General features: G+C 43.3%; 1 protein-coding gene and 1 long non-coding RNA gene across 3 annotated transcripts in view; one reads left to right on the top strand and one right to left on the bottom strand.

The window, feature by feature from the left end:
- Positions 1 to 3,405: 3,405 nt before the first annotated feature.
- Positions 3,406 to 9,094, bottom strand: LOC136424390 (uncharacterized). The gene is made up of 3 exons (XR_010753879.1): positions 8,940 to 9,094; positions 3,927 to 4,031; positions 3,406 to 3,732 (listed from the first exon to the last, which is right to left on the bottom strand). It is a non-coding gene; the product is annotated as an uncharacterized lncRNA (long non-coding RNA).
- Positions 9,095 to 9,832: 738 nt separating this feature from the next.
- Positions 9,833 to 20,947, top strand: part of LOC136423756 (glutamate receptor ionotropic, kainate 2-like) — a 90,199-nt gene continuing 79,084 nt past the window's right edge. For both annotated transcript variants that reach the window (XM_066412036.1, XM_066412035.1), the window contains exon 1: positions 9,833 to 10,055. In XM_066412036.1, the coding sequence (XP_066268133.1) occupies positions 9,986 to 10,055 (70 nt within the window). In that variant the 5' untranslated portion in view covers positions 9,833 to 9,985. The remainder of the gene's footprint in view (positions 10,056 to 20,947) is intronic.

Consider the following 20,947-nt stretch of genomic DNA (forward strand, 5'->3'; position numbering starts at 1 on the left):
TGGAAAAAATGTCAATGCGCAACTCATACGCAACGGCTATACGCACAAGTGTGACAGGGGCTTTAGTTGGGATAATGCACTACCCCCACCCCCGGACGATCTTTAGTTACTGACTAAAACAACAGTAGCTAATTGAACTATTGGCATAAAACCTTGTCTTGAATTAATCTTCTTTACTATTTTTGGCGTATTTGTCCAATTCTTGCCTCCATGAAAACGACTTGCAAGATGGGAAGGCTGGTTTGGCCCATGGCTTAAGTTTGGTAAGGGTTAGGCAGGAAGGTATTTCTGCTTTTGCAGTGAAGTGAGGAATCTGAGCATTGCATGTTCATGCGTTGGGAGCATGTTCTGTGCGTTTTCGTGTTGACTTAGGAGCATTCTGTGTGTACACACGGCGCCGCAAAGTGACTTAGAAACGCCCAGCTGAGCCGGTGTCACAGGGATCTCGTAGCCCCCGTGAATTTGAACCCCCCGGTTCGAAATCACTAGTGAATTTGCACCCCCCCCCCCGTGCGAAATCCCTGGCGATTTCGCACCCCTCTGGTGATCTCGCACCCCCAGGGGTGCAAAATCGCTAGGGATTTCGCACCCCCAAATCAATTTGTTAGCCCCATACTATAGTATGTGTTCTGTTACGACATTCGTAATTCACAGTGGCTACTATCAGATGCTATCTTTTTAACAAATTGAATGTGAACAAGAGTCCGTAGGACACAATTTTCCGTGAAGTATTTATAGTCTGTAAATTTTGGGTGAGGTGTTTGTTAATTTCCTTTGCTAGTGACCTGCTTAGCTGTAAGCAAATGGATCTTGATGTAAGGTGTGGAATCACAGACAATTTATTTCTAGAGCCTGGAACTGAAACAGGATGACACTCAGGCTAACTTAGCATACCCATTCAGCAACGGAATCGTGGATTGTATGTGGTGGCAGGTGTGAAAAGTAGCCTCCACCAGGCCCTCTTACGGGCGAATGAATCGTACAATTCACCAGAAAAAGGAATAATTAGCCAGTAGAGTCAGTCCACAGTGACGATCATATTTCGCCCGTTTGCAAGTGAAACCCTGGCGTAGTTAGTCTGGTAGAGACTATGTGAAAAGTGCATTTTTGATAAGCGGTAATTAAAGAAGTAAAAATATTGACCCACACAAATTGCATCTCTTTACAGTCCAAGTAGTGTTTTATAGCAAGTAAAGAAAAGGTGTTTATTTATCATTTTCTTTCAATACAGGAGGGGTCAACCTGCTGAAAAGTACGATTTTACAGCATGGCACAGATAGGATCTAGAAATTCCGGGAAAAGTCACAAATTTAGATCTACATGTAGATGGCTTCTTTTGAAAATCAACGAACCATTCAGCCTCACAACTAAAATATTTCAGAAATCACAAATATGCAGTTAATTCTCTTTCCACAATTTATTGCAGGCATGCCTGATCTATAGCTATCAGCCTATTTGTATTATCGTAACATTTCTCGAAGGTCAAAGGTCACCGTATCTTTCAATCCACCCGGAAGTGACACAGTCTGGCCGCGGCCCGCGCGCACTATTCTGAGAGAGATATCTTAACAATCTTTCATCCCCTGCGTAAACGTTTTATATTGTCACAGCCTCCGTATTACAAACTACAAGTGTGAGAAGTTTGAAGGTCCAGAGATATGCCATTTTCACACTTTGCGTAAAAGTGCACCGTCCGTCTCGTGCGCCAAACTAGTATGCGACCTGCGACTGGACACGGCGTACTTAATACACAGACTGAAGCTCACTCGGCACATGTTCGCAGCGAAAACTCACAATTCCCGTTGACGCATTGGTATATAACTTGGTATATCGCTAGCTACGTTGCGTGTGGTGATGCACGTTGTCTATTTTACAATGTAACAGTGACTATACGATCATAGCAAGTAGGAAATTTTCGTACCCCGTATCTGCCTGAAGTATTGCAGTCAAGCGTAACGGGTTATAACATGGTCGCTACGCCAAGGCAGTGGCCCTTACCATTAATTATAGGGGTGCAATTTCGATATTGCATTGACGATAAAAGTAGTTACGGCGTAACAAAGACATTGTGCATCACCACGCCGAACCAGGCAAATGATATGCCAAGTTACACACCAATGCGACAACGGGATCGTGAGTTATAGCTGCGAACGCGCAAACAAATGCATTCCCAATACTCCCAGAAGGAGGTATTCCTCCTTCCCGGAGTAATGATAGTAAATGAACGTTGGCTGAAGTGGTAACGAAGTGGGTCACTGAACTGGAGTCATGGTTCGTGTGTTCAAATCCTGGTGGCGATATTCTTTTCTTTTATGCCGTAGCTTTTAACATTAAATAACTAATAATTCTTCCTCAGAAATATCATGCTTTCATTTTTCCGACGGGACCAGGCTTCAATGATTTTTTTCTAACCATATTTAACACCCGTCAACTATTCAATATGTGATATAATTTTGTATGATAAAATGCTATTCAAGTTTAAAAATCAAATATGAACACTGAAATAAAACTACGAACTAATCGTACATTCCTCATGGCACCAAGGAAGAATATTACAAGGAATCATCGTGCACAGAGAGTCACCATCATCGCGCTGTGCTGAAATATTAGTAGCGTTACATTAGTCCAGGGCATGGGTTCCCGGAGTCTTTAAGATGTTTGTTCTGTCAGACACAGTAACTTGTAATTCTCTCGATTACCACGTAAAACTATGGCTTTATTATATTAAAATGCAGTTTTAAATATAATTGCTGCACAGACAGAGCACCTTTCGAAATATTTGGGGGGTTCAAAATCCCTAGGGGGGTTCGAGGAGGGGGTGCGAGATCCCTAGCTGGGGGGTTCAAGATCGCTAGCGATTTCGCACCGGGGGTGCGAGATCCCTAGTGATTTCGCGCCGGGGGGTTCAAAATCAGGGGGGTGCGAAATCGCTGGGACACCTGTCTGTCGTCTTGCCTCGCTTTGAATCATGACAAAGTTGCACAACAGGGTGCACAATTTTTTTAATAGATGTTCTTGTAGATTATGGCATAAAGAGTAAAAAAGACATTTGCACCAAGTGCCTTCACTGATTTTCATATGACCCCTGACCTGAGCATTGTATAACTCAATCAATGGGAGTCGACTCCGTTTTTTTTTTTTACACACGAAAAAGATGCGACTTGTATGGTTTCGAAGGTACTAAAGTCAATTTCAGGAAAATGGTACTTGAGATTAGACATCCAGGTAATAAGATACGCCACAAAAATAGTTACTCAAGCAACTGGATAAAATTTTGAAACAGTCAGACGTTTCAGACACCATCCGCTATCTTTCGTCAGTGACTAAAGAAAGATCTGGTAGAACTAGGTTTTATACCAAAACTCTGAATAGATATGTTAATGAAGGGAAGACAATTTCAAATGGTTCAATAGAATCGTTAAGACAAGGTTGTATGCTAATGAATCAATTAGCTCCTGTTGTTTTAGGAGCTAATGGTGTTCGTCTTGGGGGGGGGGGGGGCGTTGTCCCAAGAGGCTGAAAGTTGAATGATCTTCAATGTGTAGACCTCCTTTTCTGTTAAGGGCGGGATTGTACATTCTCTCATATACTGCTTCTCTAACTCCCCATTCGAAACCAACGGCGTCCCCCTCCCCCAAGACGAACAACACTGGAGTTGCTGGTGGTGTCATGATGGTGCCCCGGGGGTTCACATCTCTGGTACTGGTTGGCGTTGAGCTGCAGCCGTTTGCACTATAAAAGACAGTTAAACTGTTGTCTTGCATGTATATTCAAGGTCATCAGTAACTTTGTGTTTCTAATAATTTTAGAATTTAACTATCTTTTATTGCATATTTGATGCTAATAAACCTGTCCTTCCATCTAAAAAATGGTTACAGAAGCAACAGAAACAGACATTGAAGAAGTACTTTCTGAAGTAAACCAACCTGTATCTATCGTAGTTGCTGCTGGTTAGCTCTGCCTCTTGCATCGGTGTTCCTGGGGGTGTAGAAACCGAACTTCTTTCCGGTGGCAAACAGCTTGCTTGTCCCCTGGTTGAAACAATGACACCGACCAGTTTGTTTAAATGATGATTTGAAGTCCCCTTTTCAATCAAGGATTTGATATCTTAAAATGTCTGATTGAAATTGTGATAAGATTTACTGTTATTGAATCTTTCATTAAAAAATTATTAACGTTAGTCTCAATACACTATTGAAATTCCAAGTACATTTAGTACATGATTTTTTACTGCAATGTATATATCTTGTACAGTATATTTATCTCCTTTCTGCAGTAGATTCGTACAAAAAAACAGAGTAGTGACGAATTCCAAGGGACCTGGCTATACCCTTGATCAAGGAGGTGCCTTGATCTATGATCCACTACCCTGGATTTTGACCACTGATGTCACATACTTAACATAATGTATGAATATTAAATCTCGCAAAATACATTTAATTGTATATGATGAATTTATGTATGACACTAGTTGTGGTTTTGCAAGAAAACCTGAAATCTACATTGTTAGAACCAAAATGAGCTAATGTGGGAAAAAAACATAACCCTGTACCGGACCTCAAGGGAATGTATGGGGAAAACACCGGCAATAAATAGAATACGTCAAAAGACTTTGGCGATTAGACGGACGTTGGAACATTCTACCAATGTATAATCACTGTAAAAATGGCGATGATAGTATTCAAATAGAGTAAGTAAACCAAGCCTGTGGACAGCGGATCTCCATCCTCTAATTACGTCCGTTACACTTGAAATCAAACCATTAAAGAAACGCAGTATATTAGTTACCGTGAAAAAGCCCGTTGCAGTGAAATGCAACACGATTTTAGCAAAAAAGGGTGTCGAACAAAATATTTGTATTTAGTACGTAGACCTCTGTCAACAGCAATGGCACAAACTGACATTTCAAGGTTTTTGGTACATGTCGGACGTTTCGGCCCATGGACATGTACAGTTCTGCCCAAAGAAATCAAGACGTTTCGGCCCGAGGTCCGGGACGTTTCGGCCCAAGCTCCAGGACGGTTCGGCCCAAGAACATCATGTTGATTGCCGACACGCCTGAAGTACTAATATACGTTGTCTGACAAAGGGACACGGTCTCTATTGAAAATAACGTTGATTGTCGATACGAGTTTCGGCCAAATAACATTGAATAAGTACAAACTCCAAGTTAAACCTGTCTGACACAAGAAACGAGGTCTTAACTGAGAATCATATCTTGATTGCCGATGCGCCGACGGTCAGTGGATTCATACCACGCCATGCAGCGGTGCTAGCTTATAGATGTTCCATGGCCAGATGTAACGTTAACTGTGGTATGTCAGTGTGTTCGCTATGTTTTAGTGTCTTTATGTTTAATCATTTCACATAGATTTTCGATCTGTACATTGCGTAGTAACAGTCACGCACATAAGAATTAACTGGGCCGAATCGACCTGGACCCGAGGCCGAACCGTCCTGGCCGTGGGGCCGAAACGTCGAGGCCGAACTGTCAGTCCTGATACCGATTCGTTCCAAGGGACATGGTTATACTCTTGATTTATGATCCGCCACCCTGAATTTTGACAACTGATGTCACCAACCTAACGTAATTTATGACTATTCAATCTTGCAAAATACATTTATGAGGGATTAACCTCGCCGTACGCCCGGGTGGCCTTGGTGCTGAGTGGTAACTACAACAACCAACAGCTCCCAACCAGGAAATTGATTCAGCACGTAACTATGGATCTACATTGGACCTGTGATCAAGGTGCTATAAATACCTATACATTATAACATAGCGATACATCCCGACTTGACTCCGGCTGTGCAAATTATAATAACATCAAATACAAACGACAAAATATGACAGTGACATACACAATAAACATTCCAACGACAATAAACAATAAGTACATATAACAGTAACAGTAAGCGTCGCCACAGTGTTTTTTAACAATATGCTTGTTCTTCCTCCCACAAACCTAAGAGCTTGCTTTCACGAACACCGACGCGCCCAAATCCACAGGTGATCTTCAGAGCCATGTCATATTTGCCAGTTATTGTTTGTATCTGTGAAACCTAGACAGAAAGGTAAACATAAGGTTTGTATATTTGATTTGACTGACCTTATCGGGAACGGGTTTTCTGCGCGTGAAGGATTTGCGCGCGCACGTGAAGAATTTGCGCATGAAAAAAATTCTTAAGATATGTCAGAAAATGTGTAGTACAGAATCCTTTGGCAGAAGAATGTGTCTCTGTGATACAATTCTAATTTGTAACCTGAATATTTTGTCTGGAAACTCCTGCTTTTTAGGTCCCTTGGGAATAGGTCTCTTGGGAATAGTTGAAATTTTAGGCTTGAAACCTGAACATTTGAAAATCACTAAGGTTTTTCAGAAATACATGGTTAACTTACTTATATAAGGCTTTGTATTGCAAAATGTAACTACTTGAGGCTTTTCTCCATTCTATTAGTTTAATTTCACCTCTTTTCAAGCAGATTTGCGCGTGAAAACTTAACATTTGAAAATCACTTGAAAATTAAAATTGAAAGAATGAGGTTATAAACTGTAGAATGCAACAAAAGGGTATTCAATTCCATTGCAAGTCATCTTATTTTATCTTTGAAGCTTAAAACTTAAAAAGGTTTTAAATCCCTCGGGAGTTTGCTTATAGATTCCCAAGGGACCATGAATTCAAACCAAAATTTAAGGAAACAGATGCAAAACCACATGATAGGGTAATATTTTGCTGACTAAGGATTATGTAGCACACATTTCCTGACACATTTCATTAACTTTATTTTTTCACGCGCAAATTTTTCACGCGCACAAAACCCCAACCCGACCTTATCTATGTACTCTCAGTCTCAGTATAAAATTGATATTAATGTTAGTAACAGGCTGTATTATGACCTCTTGTCAAATTCAATATGTCACTTCTAATTGCCTGTTCAAAGTGTTGACTTGCTGATCAAATGTCAATATGTTTTGCATGCAGTGTTGAAGTTGAAAGTTGAATTGTGCAATATTTAGTAAGTGCATTACAGTCTGTGGCAGGCTCATCATACACGGGCCTATCTTCACTAGTTAAAATTTCTAAAAGAATTTGAATGCACCTAGTACAGTCACAAAATCATTTTCCTTTACCACCAAGACACCAAGTCTGTTTCAATGTACACAATTGCAATATCTTGAATATTCAAGCTACAGTCAGATTTGCTGGCAATTACACCCGCCTGCATAAGAAGTTGCTTTTGACACCACATTTACAAATAATACAAATTTCAGAGGTGGCGGCAGGAAATGTAGTTTTTTGTTGGAGATTTTTCTGACAAAAGTCACATTAAAGTTAAATGACATCCCTGTGTAAAAAAAGTACAGAAGAATTTCAGCAAGACTATTGGAGGGCGATTCCCTCCTTACATATATTGCCCTCCCCCAGGAAAATTTTTGAAATCTTGACCCTATGAAACAGCATTTCCTGATTTTAAGTTGCATATTTGGCTGGCACAGTGGAAAAATTTGGCTGATAGAAAAAATACAGAAGGAATTCAGCTTGAATATTTGGGAGCGACGCCATCCCAACATGTGTCGGCCTCCTGACATTATAGAACATATTTTTATTGCCGGAGCACAACATGCTTCCCCGGGAAAATTTGAAATCTTGACCCTCTCAAATTCCATTTCCAGAATTTTGAGGGGCAGATTTTGCTGGTAGAGTGAAAGAAATATTAGTATTTCAGATTGAATTTCTTTTTGCGACGCTATGCCGACATATTTTTCATGGGAGGTGCAAATATCCGAGGACGGCACCGCAGGGACATGCTTCATCGGAGAAAAGTTTGGAATCTTGACTCGCTGAAACGCTATATTTCCTGCATTTTGAGGAGCAAATTTTACTAACTTTAGGACTAATCTATTATTGAAATGATGCACAAGGGTTTCAGCTTGACATTCCATAGTTCTCGGGGGTGGGGGTGGCTGTGCTGCCGCAACTGAATATAGTACATTTAAGATCAAGATATCGGTGACAAAGCATACAATATTTTGTGATCATAACCAAGGTCCAATTTTTTATCCATCAATATAGTGTTACTCATTTAACATCAATAAGTTGGCCACCGTCGGACGCACCATAACTTGTTCTTTAAGTAAAGTTTATGGACCTGCAGTCAAGCAACTGTCTGCAAACTGTGTTAAAGTAGAGCCTAAGAGGATATTTTCACGGGAGAGGCGCGTTGCGTCGTTTTAGCGTTTTAACAAAATAAGCGTGTTCTAGAGCATTGGCCCTTCGACTAATAGAAGGGTCGGACAGGACATTACAGTTGTAGGGACGAATTTTGGTTTTCAGGGAGACTTTCTTGCATCTCTAGATCTTTTCCACCTGGTTGAATAAGGCCGAGGCCTTTCCAATTCCTTTAGATAGAACCCAGTCGATGGTAAGGGCAAAGAGGATCGGTGATAGGACACACCCTTGACCAACCGCCAAGCTAGCCTCCATCAGGCCCTCCTGCAGGCGTATGGATCGTAGAATTCGGCAGAAAAATGAATAATTCGCTAGTAGAGTCAGTCCACGGTGAAGATCACATTTCGCCTGCAAATGAAACCCTGGCAAACATTCTCCCTATAGCCGGCGTAGTTAGTCTGGTAGAGACTACCACCAAGCCACGTCTGCTGTTGACGTACCCCTGTTTGAACCTCGTACCAACTACTGTACCCCTCGCTGCCCTGCAGTACATGTTATACAGATAACGGATTGTTCTTCATATGCATAGCTGTGGTACAGGTGGAGATGGTTAGAATCAATGATTAGGACTGCATTTTCACAGTAGATATTCATTATATCTCTATTTTCGGCGAGAAGATGTCCTGATCATCGTATGTATAACTGTGGTACTGAACAATATTTACAAGCACAAATTGTGTAAATAAGTGTACGATTTTCATAATCACCTAGGCGTCACCGAGGAATTATCCAAGCACCTTTCTCACAGTCGAACAGAAATGTACATGGGAAGAAGGCCCGTGCTAGGGATGGTGGTGTGATGTGATGTCGAAACCAGCTGGACCACGGTAGAAATGTTTCCCCATGCGTAGCACGTAGAAAACTGAAGGTCCGCAGACCTTTTGATGCAAATTGGGGATGAATAAAAGGGAGCAAGCTGTTTCGAGCTGATGAAAAAGGCATACAGACCCTTTTAAGGTAGTAGACAGAAAATAGACAATTTGAGGTGATATCGTGCACAAACGCACACAGTGACACAGATAGCTTTATTTCGAATGGAATAGCCTTATAATCACCGACCCCACCCCCAAACAAATGGTGTCCTAGTTGCATCGGTCTGAAGACAGGGGTACCATTTGAAGAAGTTGGGACGTCCGGCTTCCACACAAGGAGTGAAACATCTGCGCTGCCGAGTGTAGCACAGCAGAGAGGGGCCTGGAAAATTTGACACTATCAGATGTAACGTGTGTGTAGTATATTTGCCCATACCCCACACCAAATTATTTAGTATTTACAGCTACTTTGCCTGGACACCGTTAAACAGGTTATAATGCCGATCACGTAGATGGAGTTGTGTGTAAGGGTCACTTAGCGTGGCCAGGAGAGATGGCGTTTTTTATTTATGAATATATCTTGTTGAAAAGCTTACTTTCATCAGTGACCGTACCCATCACTCGGAAAGGTGGTTTTCAATATATTCCTTTATTCTGAAAGAGGTTGTCGATTAAAAATTTCTGAGCTGGGAAGAATTAAAATGAGCTACCTTCATTTATTGTAACCCCCCCCCCCTGCAGAATGGTACGCCTCATTTAAAGGTAGGCCTTTGAGTCTAATTATTCTGGGTGCGGGGCGATGTTTGGGGCGGTTCGTCTGTTAATTCCCCCACAGTTACTTATTGCGAAGAAGATTATTTCTCAGACACCGAAAGTCTGTACCTGAAGTCAACAGGAGGTTGTTCAGTAACAGCTACAGTCTTTGTTGACACAGGATAGACATGACGTCATCCCACGTTTGCTGTGTTCTTTTGGTCGTCCTATTCGGTCTGGCGGAGGGCATATACATAGGTAAGTGCTTCTACCTGAACAGCTAGCCATCATTATGGAAGATTACGATGAGATCCTGCTGAGACGCGTACATGTAACCGTTATGTTTGCGCTACTCGGGCAAAAGTCAGCGGCATCCTACTTGGCAGGGCTGTGCGCGGCATGCGTTAGTGATATAATGATACAAGGCATCAGTGTATGCCGCCGTACAGTCCTCCCTAGAAGGATGGTCAGCAGATAATTCAGTCTATGGCAGTGGGTAATTCGATGATAGGGTTTGTTACTGCATACTTCATTCGATCATAATGTTAATTCCTACCAAGGTCCTTGTTCCCACCCCACGTTTTTATATTGATTGGTTTATTTCTGTAGTTTCTGTTGCCGTTGCAAGGTCAGCCAATATCCAGTGGACAGACTATGACTATGTGAGATTTTGTGTTTTATCTTAAAAGTGTATATCTTCAAAGTATAAAATCTACTATATTTAGTTCAGCATCAAGGACGAACGAGAAAATATACTAAGGCAAGAGCGCTTGTCTGAAAGTGGGGTGGGAATGTATGGTGAAATCACACGGAATACATAAAAGACAACTAGAGTTAAATCGACCTTATACCTTCACCAAATAATATTACGTAGACCTTTACGACTAATGCAAGTATCAAATTCCTGTAATCTACCACTATACTATAGTATCATAGCATTTTCTCATCATTCATTCAAGTGAGGTATTCATTTGCATAATTGTTATCTGTCGACAGTGGGTGGGTAATTCGATGATAATTCGATGGCAGTGGGTAATTTGATAATAGATATAGGGTACAACACGGGGTACCAACCCGACCGCGGGTAACGTTAGGATCGCCCGACGGCCGTAGGGCGATCCGACCCGCGGGAGGGCTGGGACCGAGGATGATGCGGAATACACCGTGTTGTATTTCATTTATGTCATACCCACCCGAGAAAACACACATTTCAATGAGGAATGCGCCAGAAGTTGAGGGAGTTTTGTGTCCTCGAACACAAAACTGTAACAACATTGATTCCAACCTCCGAATCCGGTATTCGACTTTTCGACGGCGGCGCAACCGGCGCGCTCGAAATGCATTCGAAATATTCTATGGAAGCCCGTGTGATACAAGTCTAGAACCTCATGTGATACGGATAGTTATCACAGCCCGGAACACCCGTATCAGGCCCAGGTATTACATAAATATAGGCTGTTTGAGCAGCAGCGGTGTCCGCACCTCTGCTCCTTTTTCTTATGTTTATTAGTTCTTTAGTTTTCATTTCTACATCACCAAGTGCAATATCTGTGTCTGAACGTCTCGTGAACAAGGTCCGGTCGGTCTCAGCTCATGTCGACCTCACCGAACTGAGCATTTTGTGTTCAACTTGCCGGAACAGTGCGGGCTGTGTAATTCGCTGAAGGTGTCATGGCTTCCCAGAGCGTATTGGTGTACTCGGCGAGGTTCTTCCGGAGTCTGAAGCAGACATTACTACCTGCAGAGCCCATCCTGAAGTCCCATATCCGCGGTCTTGGACTGTTGAATGTTCGAGGAAGGCCAAGGGGATGCAGAGGCGGCAGGAACCTTCAACGCTCTATAGGTACTGTTGTTGGCAACAGACCCGGTAAGAACAATCTTACATTCACATGCAAATCAAATCTGCTTGATGTCGTCGCAAGAGGAATTCCGAAGAATGCATCGACAGGTGATAACCGTCATCTAAACCGATTACCATGTGATGTAGTACAAGGCGATAAAGCTAACAGAACAAGGATACTTCGCAAGGTACAGTTAGCTCCAACCGCACATGCCAAGACAGGACATCAAAATACTAAGGGCTCTTCCTAGTCTATTCCTGTCTAATGTTCGCTCGCTCCTCAGCAAAAAATGTGAGCTAGAGGCCACTCTGGCCAGTCACTCTGTACAGTTAGCTTGCGTTACTGAGTCATGGTTAACACTCCAGGTCCCGGACGACGTTTCATCGATCGGAGGGTACAAGCTGTTTAAAAAGGACAGACAGTTTGGGAAAGGTGGGGAGTGGCTTCGTTCATTGCCGAAGACATTCCAGTCAAGAGACTGTACGAACTCGAGGACGACACTTTAGAGGTAATGTGGTTACGAGTTAGACCAAAGTGGCTGCCCAGAAGTGTTCCAGTTCTCTTCCTTGGCATTGTATACCACCCACCGTGTAACAACGACAAAGCGGTGTCAGACATCATGTTACAACACCTCATTAACTCCTGTGAGAGTCTGTATCGGAAGCAACCTCATGCTGGGCTCCTGCTATGTGGTGATTTCAACAAACTACCACTCCAGAGGCTGGTCACAGTTCATCCCCATCTGAAGCAAGTAGTGAAACAGGCCACGCGAGGCTCTGTCACGCTGGACATGATCCTTACCAACCTGGCCCAACACTACAACGACCCACTCATTCTTGCACCGGTCGGAACTAGTGACCACTCCAGTGTCCTACTCCGACCATGTAAGCTACAACCACGGAGCACCAAGTCAGCTAGGGTTGCGCGGAGGGTGGTTACTGCAGTAGGGAAACTGAACCTTGGCCTTTCTCTCGCCACAACAGACTGGTCACCTGTTTACGGAGCGGTTTCTGTGGAGGAGAAAGTTAACACGTTCTACAGTCTCACCATGGCGCTGGTCAACCAGCACCTCCCGGTGAAAGTCGCGTCAGTCAGGGCCTGCGACAAGAAGTGGGTTACTGAGCGAGTTAAACGCGCCATCAGGAACAGAACTGCAGAGTTTAAGCGCCACGGGAAATCTGTTCGATGGAAGCGTCTTAGAAACCGAACCCAGACCATCATAAATCAGGCGAAGTTCTGGTACTACAGAAACTTCATCCAGTATCTCAAACAGGAAAATCCACGCAAATGGTGGAGCTTCGTTAACCGCGAGCTAGGCAGGTCTCAAGAGAGATCCAACCGCACCACCATTGAGAACGTGCCAGACCAGGATGTGGCTGAAACTTTGAATCAGCACTTCTCTGAAGCGTGGTGTCCCGGACATGCCCTGTACCTGTTTCCTCTCCAACGTCCCACCGAAGCTGTGGACCTCTGCTCCATCGGGGAGGTCAAGGCTCTACTCAAGGACATAGATCCCAAGAAAGCTAGCGGTCCTGACGACCTTCCTACCTGGACTCTTAAGGAATATGCAGAGGACTTTGCTCCCGCCATCACTCACCTCTTTAATGTGTCATATGAAGAGGGTACGGTACCAAGTGTTTGGAAGGCAGCGAACGTAGTTCCCATCCCTAAGTCTAAGGGAGCAACCAAACCCAGCGACATGAGACCTGTGTCCCTCCTCACCGTTTTAGCTAAGCTGCTGGAAAGGTGTATCCTTATAAGACTGCTACCCTCTATGACCCCGGTCATAACCAACCAGTACGCTTACCTCAAGGGCTCTTCCACCGTCTTCGCCGCCATCAGGATGGTCCATACGTGGTTGACAGCCCTTGACTCAAGAGATAACATTGCAGTCCAGGCTCTGTTTGCTGACATGAGCAAGGCCTTCGACAGAGTGAACCATGCAATATTACTACAACGTGTGAACAACATGGTCGCAAATCCACGCATGGTAGCGTGGTTACACAACTACCTGCAGGGTCGCACCCAGAGGGTTTCTGTAAAAGGCAAGTTCAGCGGTTGGAGACTACTCACATCCGGGGTGCCCCAAGGAGGGGTGCTATCACCCTATCTATTCCTGTTATTCATGAGTTCTCGTACCACAGTCTACAGGGATACCTTAGATGTGGGGTACGCCGACGACGTGAGTCTGTCTAGGTCAATCCCCTCGGAGAATGGCACTACAGCGAACCCTATGCCAGCAGAAGCGACTCAGCTTGATACCTGGGCACATCACAATGACATGTTGTTAAATGGCAAGAAGAGTCAGGCGCTGCTGATTTGTTTCAAAAGAAACATTCCTGCGTTACCATCGTTGTCTCTGGGAGGCGAACCTGTTCCAGTCACAAGAACAGCAAAGGGCCTCGGCTTTACCTTTGACAGTAAACTGTCCTTCCAGGATCACGTGAAGACTACTGTTTCAAAAGCCTCGAGCAGGCTACACTATTTGAGATTACTGTGTAAGCAAGGCATGTGTGTAGCCGATCTGGTTCAGGTGTATCTGTCCCTTATCCGCCCATCCTTGAGTACGGGCACGTCCTGCTGGTAGGCTGCAACGAAGAACTGTCGGCCAGTATGGAACGTGTCCAGAAACGCGCATTACGTATTATCTCCTGTGAGGGCAGGCGAGCTGTTCCAAGGCTACCCACCTTGAAGGAAAGGAGAGAGTCAGCAGCACTAAAACTCTTCAAGGCTATGTTGTCGCCTGAGCACCCTCTCCATGACCTTGTTCCCCTCCAACGTTCGACTGCTACAGGCAGACAGCTGAGAAACAGAAACACTTACACGCTGCCATCAGCCAGGACTCAGCGACTAAACAAGTCATTCCTGTACTGTGCCATAAGACTCTATAATGAAAATGCCTGATCCACGGCTGGCCCGTTTTGGTTTTGATATGAATGTGTAATTGTAAATGGTATGTTTTATATGAAACTGTACTGATTTTAAAATGAACACTTGTAAAAATCGGAACACAATTCAGGGAGGCGTTAGCTAATCCCTGCTCTGGTACGATTTGTTTTGAATTGAATAAACTTGATATACTAAAAAAAAAAGAATACAACACGGGGTATTCCGTATCACCCGAGGTTCCAGTCCGACCACGGGGTCGGATCGCCCGACGGCCGTAGGCTGGAGGGCGATCCGACCCGAGGGAGGGCTGGGAACACCCGTATCAGGCCCAGGTATGACATAAGGTTTGTTACTGCATACTTCATTCGATCATAATGTTAATTCCTACCAAGGTCCTTGTTCCCACCCTACGATGATAGTGGGCGCGGTGCAGTTGGTTCGCCATCGAAGTATTTTTTGTATTAGTCCGCGGCAACGGTGATGCGTTTTTTTTCGCCTGATGACCGAAATAGCAGCGTTTTTTTAATGCAGACAGTAAGTATTACGCTTTTTCAGCATATATGCCGTTACCCTAGGAAAACTCTTTTTCTTCAAGCATCTTCGATCAAAAAAGTGTCAAAAAAATGATAATTTCGTATCAAGGTAGGTCTGTGAGCTCTAATGTAGACCGCCTCCTTCACTCCTCTTGCAAAGGAATCCGGTTCCGAATCGAGGATTTTGACCCCATCCAAAGATACGGAGTGCCCCGGAGACTCAATATGAATATGTTGATAGACCTGTGAGTTAACAGAGCTGGGACGTTTGTGTTCCAGGAATCTTGTTTTTATAACACGTTCTGTCTCACATATGTAAGTCTCCTTACATGGACCCCTCCTGGTTTGACCTTGACACTTGATGTCCTGATTTCCTTTAGTGTTTTGTCTTTCGGTGACACCAGAAGGTTCTTAAGTGTGCGGGTGGGTCTAAAAACGTCTTAATACCGTACTTGTTGAAGATCCTCCGAAGGGCCTCAGAGGTACCCTTGGAATATGGCAAGACCACTGATCCTCTGTTTGGTTTTGAGGAAGAGGACTGGTTTATGGTATTACCTATATCTAAAAGCTTGGGTGTTGTAGCCTTGTTGATGACCCAATCGGGGTAACCACACTGTTTTAGTGCCTGAATAACGTGATCTTTTTCTACCTCTTTATCCTGGCTGTCCGTAATAATGGTATTAGCTCTATGGAATAAAGTTTTGATTACACCAATCTCATGGTCAAAGGGATGATTTGATGAAATATTAAGATATTGGTCAGTGTGAGTTTTCTCTCTGTATATTATAATCTGGAGTGAACCGTCTTCCTGTATAACTGTTAGTGTGTCCAGGAAGGGGGGGGGGGACTTGTTTTGTTCAGATTCGAAAGTGAACTTGATGTCAGGATCTAAACTGTTCAAGTGGTCTGTGAACTCACTAGCGTACGGCTTTCTTATGTTTATTGTGTGTGTGATTTACATATCTATACCACCATAAGGGTGGGTGGGGGTCAGTGTCAATCGCTACTCGCTCAAGATATTCTAGATAAATGTTGCATACAATGGGGGACACCGGGGGCTCCATCGCTGCTCCGTGAATTTGTTTGTAATAATTGCCATCGTAAAGAAAGTATGTGTAAGACAAGCAAACATCCAATAAATCCACAATTTGATTGGGATTTAAGTTGTGCGATTTGAGAGGCTATTACTTTCTGTGAGTTTGTCCAGAATGACCTTTTTGCCCTGTCAATTGGAACAGAAGTAAATAATGCAGTGACGTCGAAAGAAAGTAGTTCCTCGTCTTCTTCTACTCTTTTTGAGTTTCTTAATAAGATCCACAAAATGTTCAGAATTTTAATATCATGTTGGGGTTTCCCTACTAGAGGTGAGAGAATGTCAGCAAGGAATTTTGCACTTTTGTATGTTATGGAATCAATACAGCTTACTATTGGTCTCAGTGAGGTAGTCTCCAACCAGACCCAATGGATTGCAAAGACCGTAGTGAAGTGGGTGGGCACACTGAAAATAATAACCTAAACAGGAATTTTGTCATAAACCAATCCGAATACTAGCGCAGGAGCCACAAAGTCAACAGATCAGTCGTTTAACCCCGATCCAAACATTTTCAGCTAACGGAAATCGACCAAAGCTCGGTCGAACGCCGTCCGAGCTTCGGCCGACCGTTGATAAGCCTATCGACGCCCTGCCGACGCCTGGGCGTGCCTCGGCAGACAAACATAGATCTAAAATGACTCAGTAGACTTTCAACTAGTCATTTTGTAGAGGAAAAACTCAGGAAGACAAGTCAAGCCTCAAAAGTCAAGCCCAAGTTCATTAATATATAAATTGAAACATCCAAACCAATACCAAAAAAGAAACAAGAAGTATTGCCTTCGGTGTCCACATTTTATTTATAATAAAATTGTGTCAATGAAAATTTAACTTTGCAATTGAATTGTCTTTCATTAGAAAAGTTCGGCAGCATTCTTTGACAAGTTGATATTAGTATTAGTTTATATTAAAGAAATTCCCATACTTTGAATATTTAAACGCAACGGATAAATTCGTATTTTTGTTGCGTCTAGATAACCCTTGTATAAGAAACATGATCTGTTCATACATCTACACATGTAAAAAGAAGCGAGAAGAAGTTGACTTTACTAGATTAGCTTAGCTTATCCCTTTCTTCTACCATGTATGTTTACACAATGTACTGTACATATTTCACTGTATAGATGTAGATGTTAGTTAGGTTTGTGTTAAACGACCTGTATCTAGCCCCTCGGGGCACGAACATACAATAAAGGTCTTCAATCATCATCATCATTAAAGTATTATATATCATCTATGTTATAAACCAAGCTGTCGTTACCTTTTATCTACAAACAAGAAGGAGTTCGGCCGGAGCCCGTCCAAGCTCCCATCGACACCAGTACAACACTCGCTCGAAGCACGCCTTACTTTTCATGAGTCGGCCGGAACACTGACGACGGTCGTCTGATTATTGTACAAAGCCCGTGCGAGGCTCGTACGAGGCCGAAGAGTTCGGGCGACCTCCGACCGACCAAAAATCGGGTCTGAAATCCTCGGATGCCCGCCCGAATATTGACCGAGCGCTGGGCGTTGCTCGGGCGAGCTGCTGGCAAACTGTTGACGAGCTGTGCGAATTCAAAAATCGTCGCCGAGGCCTCGCTGAATTTAAGCGCAGCTTCCAGTGCCCCGCGAACGTCGGCCGAGCTCCGAAAATTCGCCCGAAGCCCGTAGAATCGACAGGACGTCGGTCGTACTTCGCCCGAAAATCGCCATTTGGAGCTCGCCGACAAGTCGGCCGAGCTAAATTCTTCATTTGTGACGGGGGCTTAACGACGATTGCGGTTTGTAAGAATGGTCGTTTTTTACGGACTCGTGATGTAAACAGCCTCGCAATTCAGCCTCCTCAACGGCTGCCATGAGGTTTGTAAGTCTTGTTGTTTCTGAATAAACCAGTCTATTACTACTATACTATTAGATTCTGATTTGCATAATTACCATTTCATTATATCAAGCATCACTTAAGTCATCTACATATCTAGTTATATATGTTGTATATAGATTCTAGCGGCCCACGTACAAACCAGAGACACGCCACATACATGCTTGCAACTTCCGCTGCAGTACCAAAGGAAGCCGTCAGGAGGCCCATACTCGAAGTTGACTTTTGTCTAACTAATACCTACCCACCTCCCAAATATCATGAACATCCATCCGCAGCTTCTGCTGTTTACATCAAACAAACATGTATCCACAGTCACACCACCATATATAGTAAAACCGAAAACATAACCTGGCGAATGTAAAAATAGGCAAAATAGTTGGTAGAAAAAACTGACCACAAAAGTGATCGTTCGATCGTTATCAAACTCAGCTCGCGGCATGGTGGTCATGTTTTCCAGCTCCTGACTGCACTTTTTGCACTGGACAGCAGGGGCATCGTTTCCTAAGTTTATGTCTGGAGTCTGGAAAGGCAATCAAGTAGTTTGGTTCTGATGAAACATTACCGGCGTGTCCTGGGGCCAAACAGAAACAACAATGACATACCTCCATTCCATCACACCCGGCTTCGGTTTGACGACCTCTCTTCGAAACTGCTAAAATATTGATCAGTCCGAAACATCCGTATCGAACATTATCCCGGCCCAGGTATGACTTAATCCAAAATATCACCTGGTCCGGAAACCCGCATCGAACGTTATCACGGCCCACGTATGAATGACCCTCTTTGTAAAAGTTACGTTAGAACCACTTCGACATTTCTTACTACAAATTAGACATTTCCAACTTTTTTATATATTGGCACAACTATGACAGCTGTCAGCTTCACTTCTTTCAATACCATGACATCAATTCCATACCACAGAAGCCCAAAATCTATGCACCTTTGGTGAAAGAAGTCAGTCCCATGTTCATAAGCCACAATAAATGCTCTCTTTCACCAATTTTGAATAATGTATTGTAGGCATTACTATAGAGCTCATGTATGTGCACATTTTAGCTATAATGCCATTCATATGACAATAAGGCGAGTGTATATATATTTTTTTCTGTGAACATCTCCCCCTCCCATACGCATCACAGAAGTTCTACAAATAGACCTCCATGTCAGGTGTCGAGCTGGATCATACACTTGAAAACGTATTATGTAGAACATTATTTCAGAATGCTGTTCATTCATTCAATTCCACGACCGAAATGCAACAAACGCTGTAAAAGAGTAGCACCGTCTGGTTGAAAATTGGTTCAGGACCGAATTGCACGTCATTTCGCCTATCGATTAAGGCGCGACGGACGCAGATAAACACGCAGCAATGCTGAGAATATAAAACAGACAAGGATCGGCAAAAACAATATATTTACCTTTCTGATAGCAGAAAACCCTTTTAAAAATCCATCCATGACAAATACCATCATCATGTCGGGCGGGTTGCCCGGACTAAGTCAACCCTTTTCCGCCAGTCGCTACGGTCCGCCATTAATGACAATATTTTTATTAAAAGATAAAACGCCAGAACAGGTGAAATTTAACAAGGTCAATGTTTGCCCCCCGCGTCAATCACAGCTGCACTATAAGATTGCAAATTTGTGGCCCGAACACGAGGGCTTTGTGAGTCACTTTGAACATATGAAATTATGTCATTATGAAACATATCAATATATGTAACGTTACCACACCACCAGTACAAGTATTATCTATGGTGTATTAATGTCAAGCAGAGGAGAAGCTGTACATGATACTGATTGTAGTAATATAGTTAGTAAAGATACTTGTAGAATATTTCTCATTTTTCATCAACAATATTCTTAACTGAAATTTGTACTTACATTTATAGCAATATGGGGAAAGAAACATGCGCATTTGCACGAAAACTTTGCATTTCTAGTTGTTTTCTTAATTTAAAGCCCCAAGATAGTCACACGGGAAAATACAGACATCGTATTTTGGGATGGTCCGTTCGTGATGGCTTACCTTCTGCATTGCATATGGTTTAAGTCGGCCGCCATTTTGGCTCATTCAGAATTACGCATGTTTCGTATGTCTATCACTTACAAGTTGGACAGAACATCTAACGTTACGTACGATAACATACAAAAATGCTCTTGGGAAACCGTAATTTTCCAGGAGCTACTGTAGTAGTGCTTGTACAATATCATTCTCGTTTGTAACTGTTGTCACTGTTGTGATGTATGACAAAGTAATAAGTGTATTACAAAAGGTAATAAGTTATTCCCTGTACCTCTGCTGCATAGTACAAAACCGTGATTTCCTTCCTGGCGACTCAGACAAGCGAAAGCCGCACCAGTTTGTAAGCGAGGCTTTGTGTGTTGGACACCTGTCCTGAAAATGAAACCACCTCAAAAATCATGTCTTACTTGGTACCGGTCTGTTATTGGATGTTCCAGTCAGAGGCTTGGCCGCCATGTTTCAGAGACACCGTGGCATAAAAACTGTTGGATGTATATTTAGTTCTGCGTGTCGCCGCTCAGATTGGGCTGCTGTACGGTGTAGTTGGTGGAGACGTGTGCCGTGGTCCCGTCTGTACATGGTCGGCCATGGGTAAAGGACCATCCTGATAGTCTAACTGACATAGGATAGTGTTCTCACACAGGAAGAACTTGTCTCCGACACAGAATCTGTGGTTACATCTCTGACAGGCGAAGCAGTCCAGGTGATACACGTTGTTTCCTGCTCTCATCACGATCTCAAAAGCGGGAATAATCTTGGCACAAACCGCACATGACCCTGTGGTTCCAAACAATCTTAGATAATCTCGTCTGCAAAGTATGAGGTTCGCTTTGGTGAAGAGAGTGGAGCCGACTTCCCCCAGACGGCATTCGCAACACGCACATTTTAGACAGTCCTCGTGCCAAAAC

This window comes from Branchiostoma lanceolatum, chromosome 18, assembly GCF_035083965.1.
Source record: "Branchiostoma lanceolatum isolate klBraLanc5 chromosome 18, klBraLanc5.hap2, whole genome shotgun sequence".
In the NCBI taxonomy this organism is placed as follows: Eukaryota; Metazoa; Chordata; class Leptocardii; order Amphioxiformes; family Branchiostomatidae; genus Branchiostoma; species Branchiostoma lanceolatum.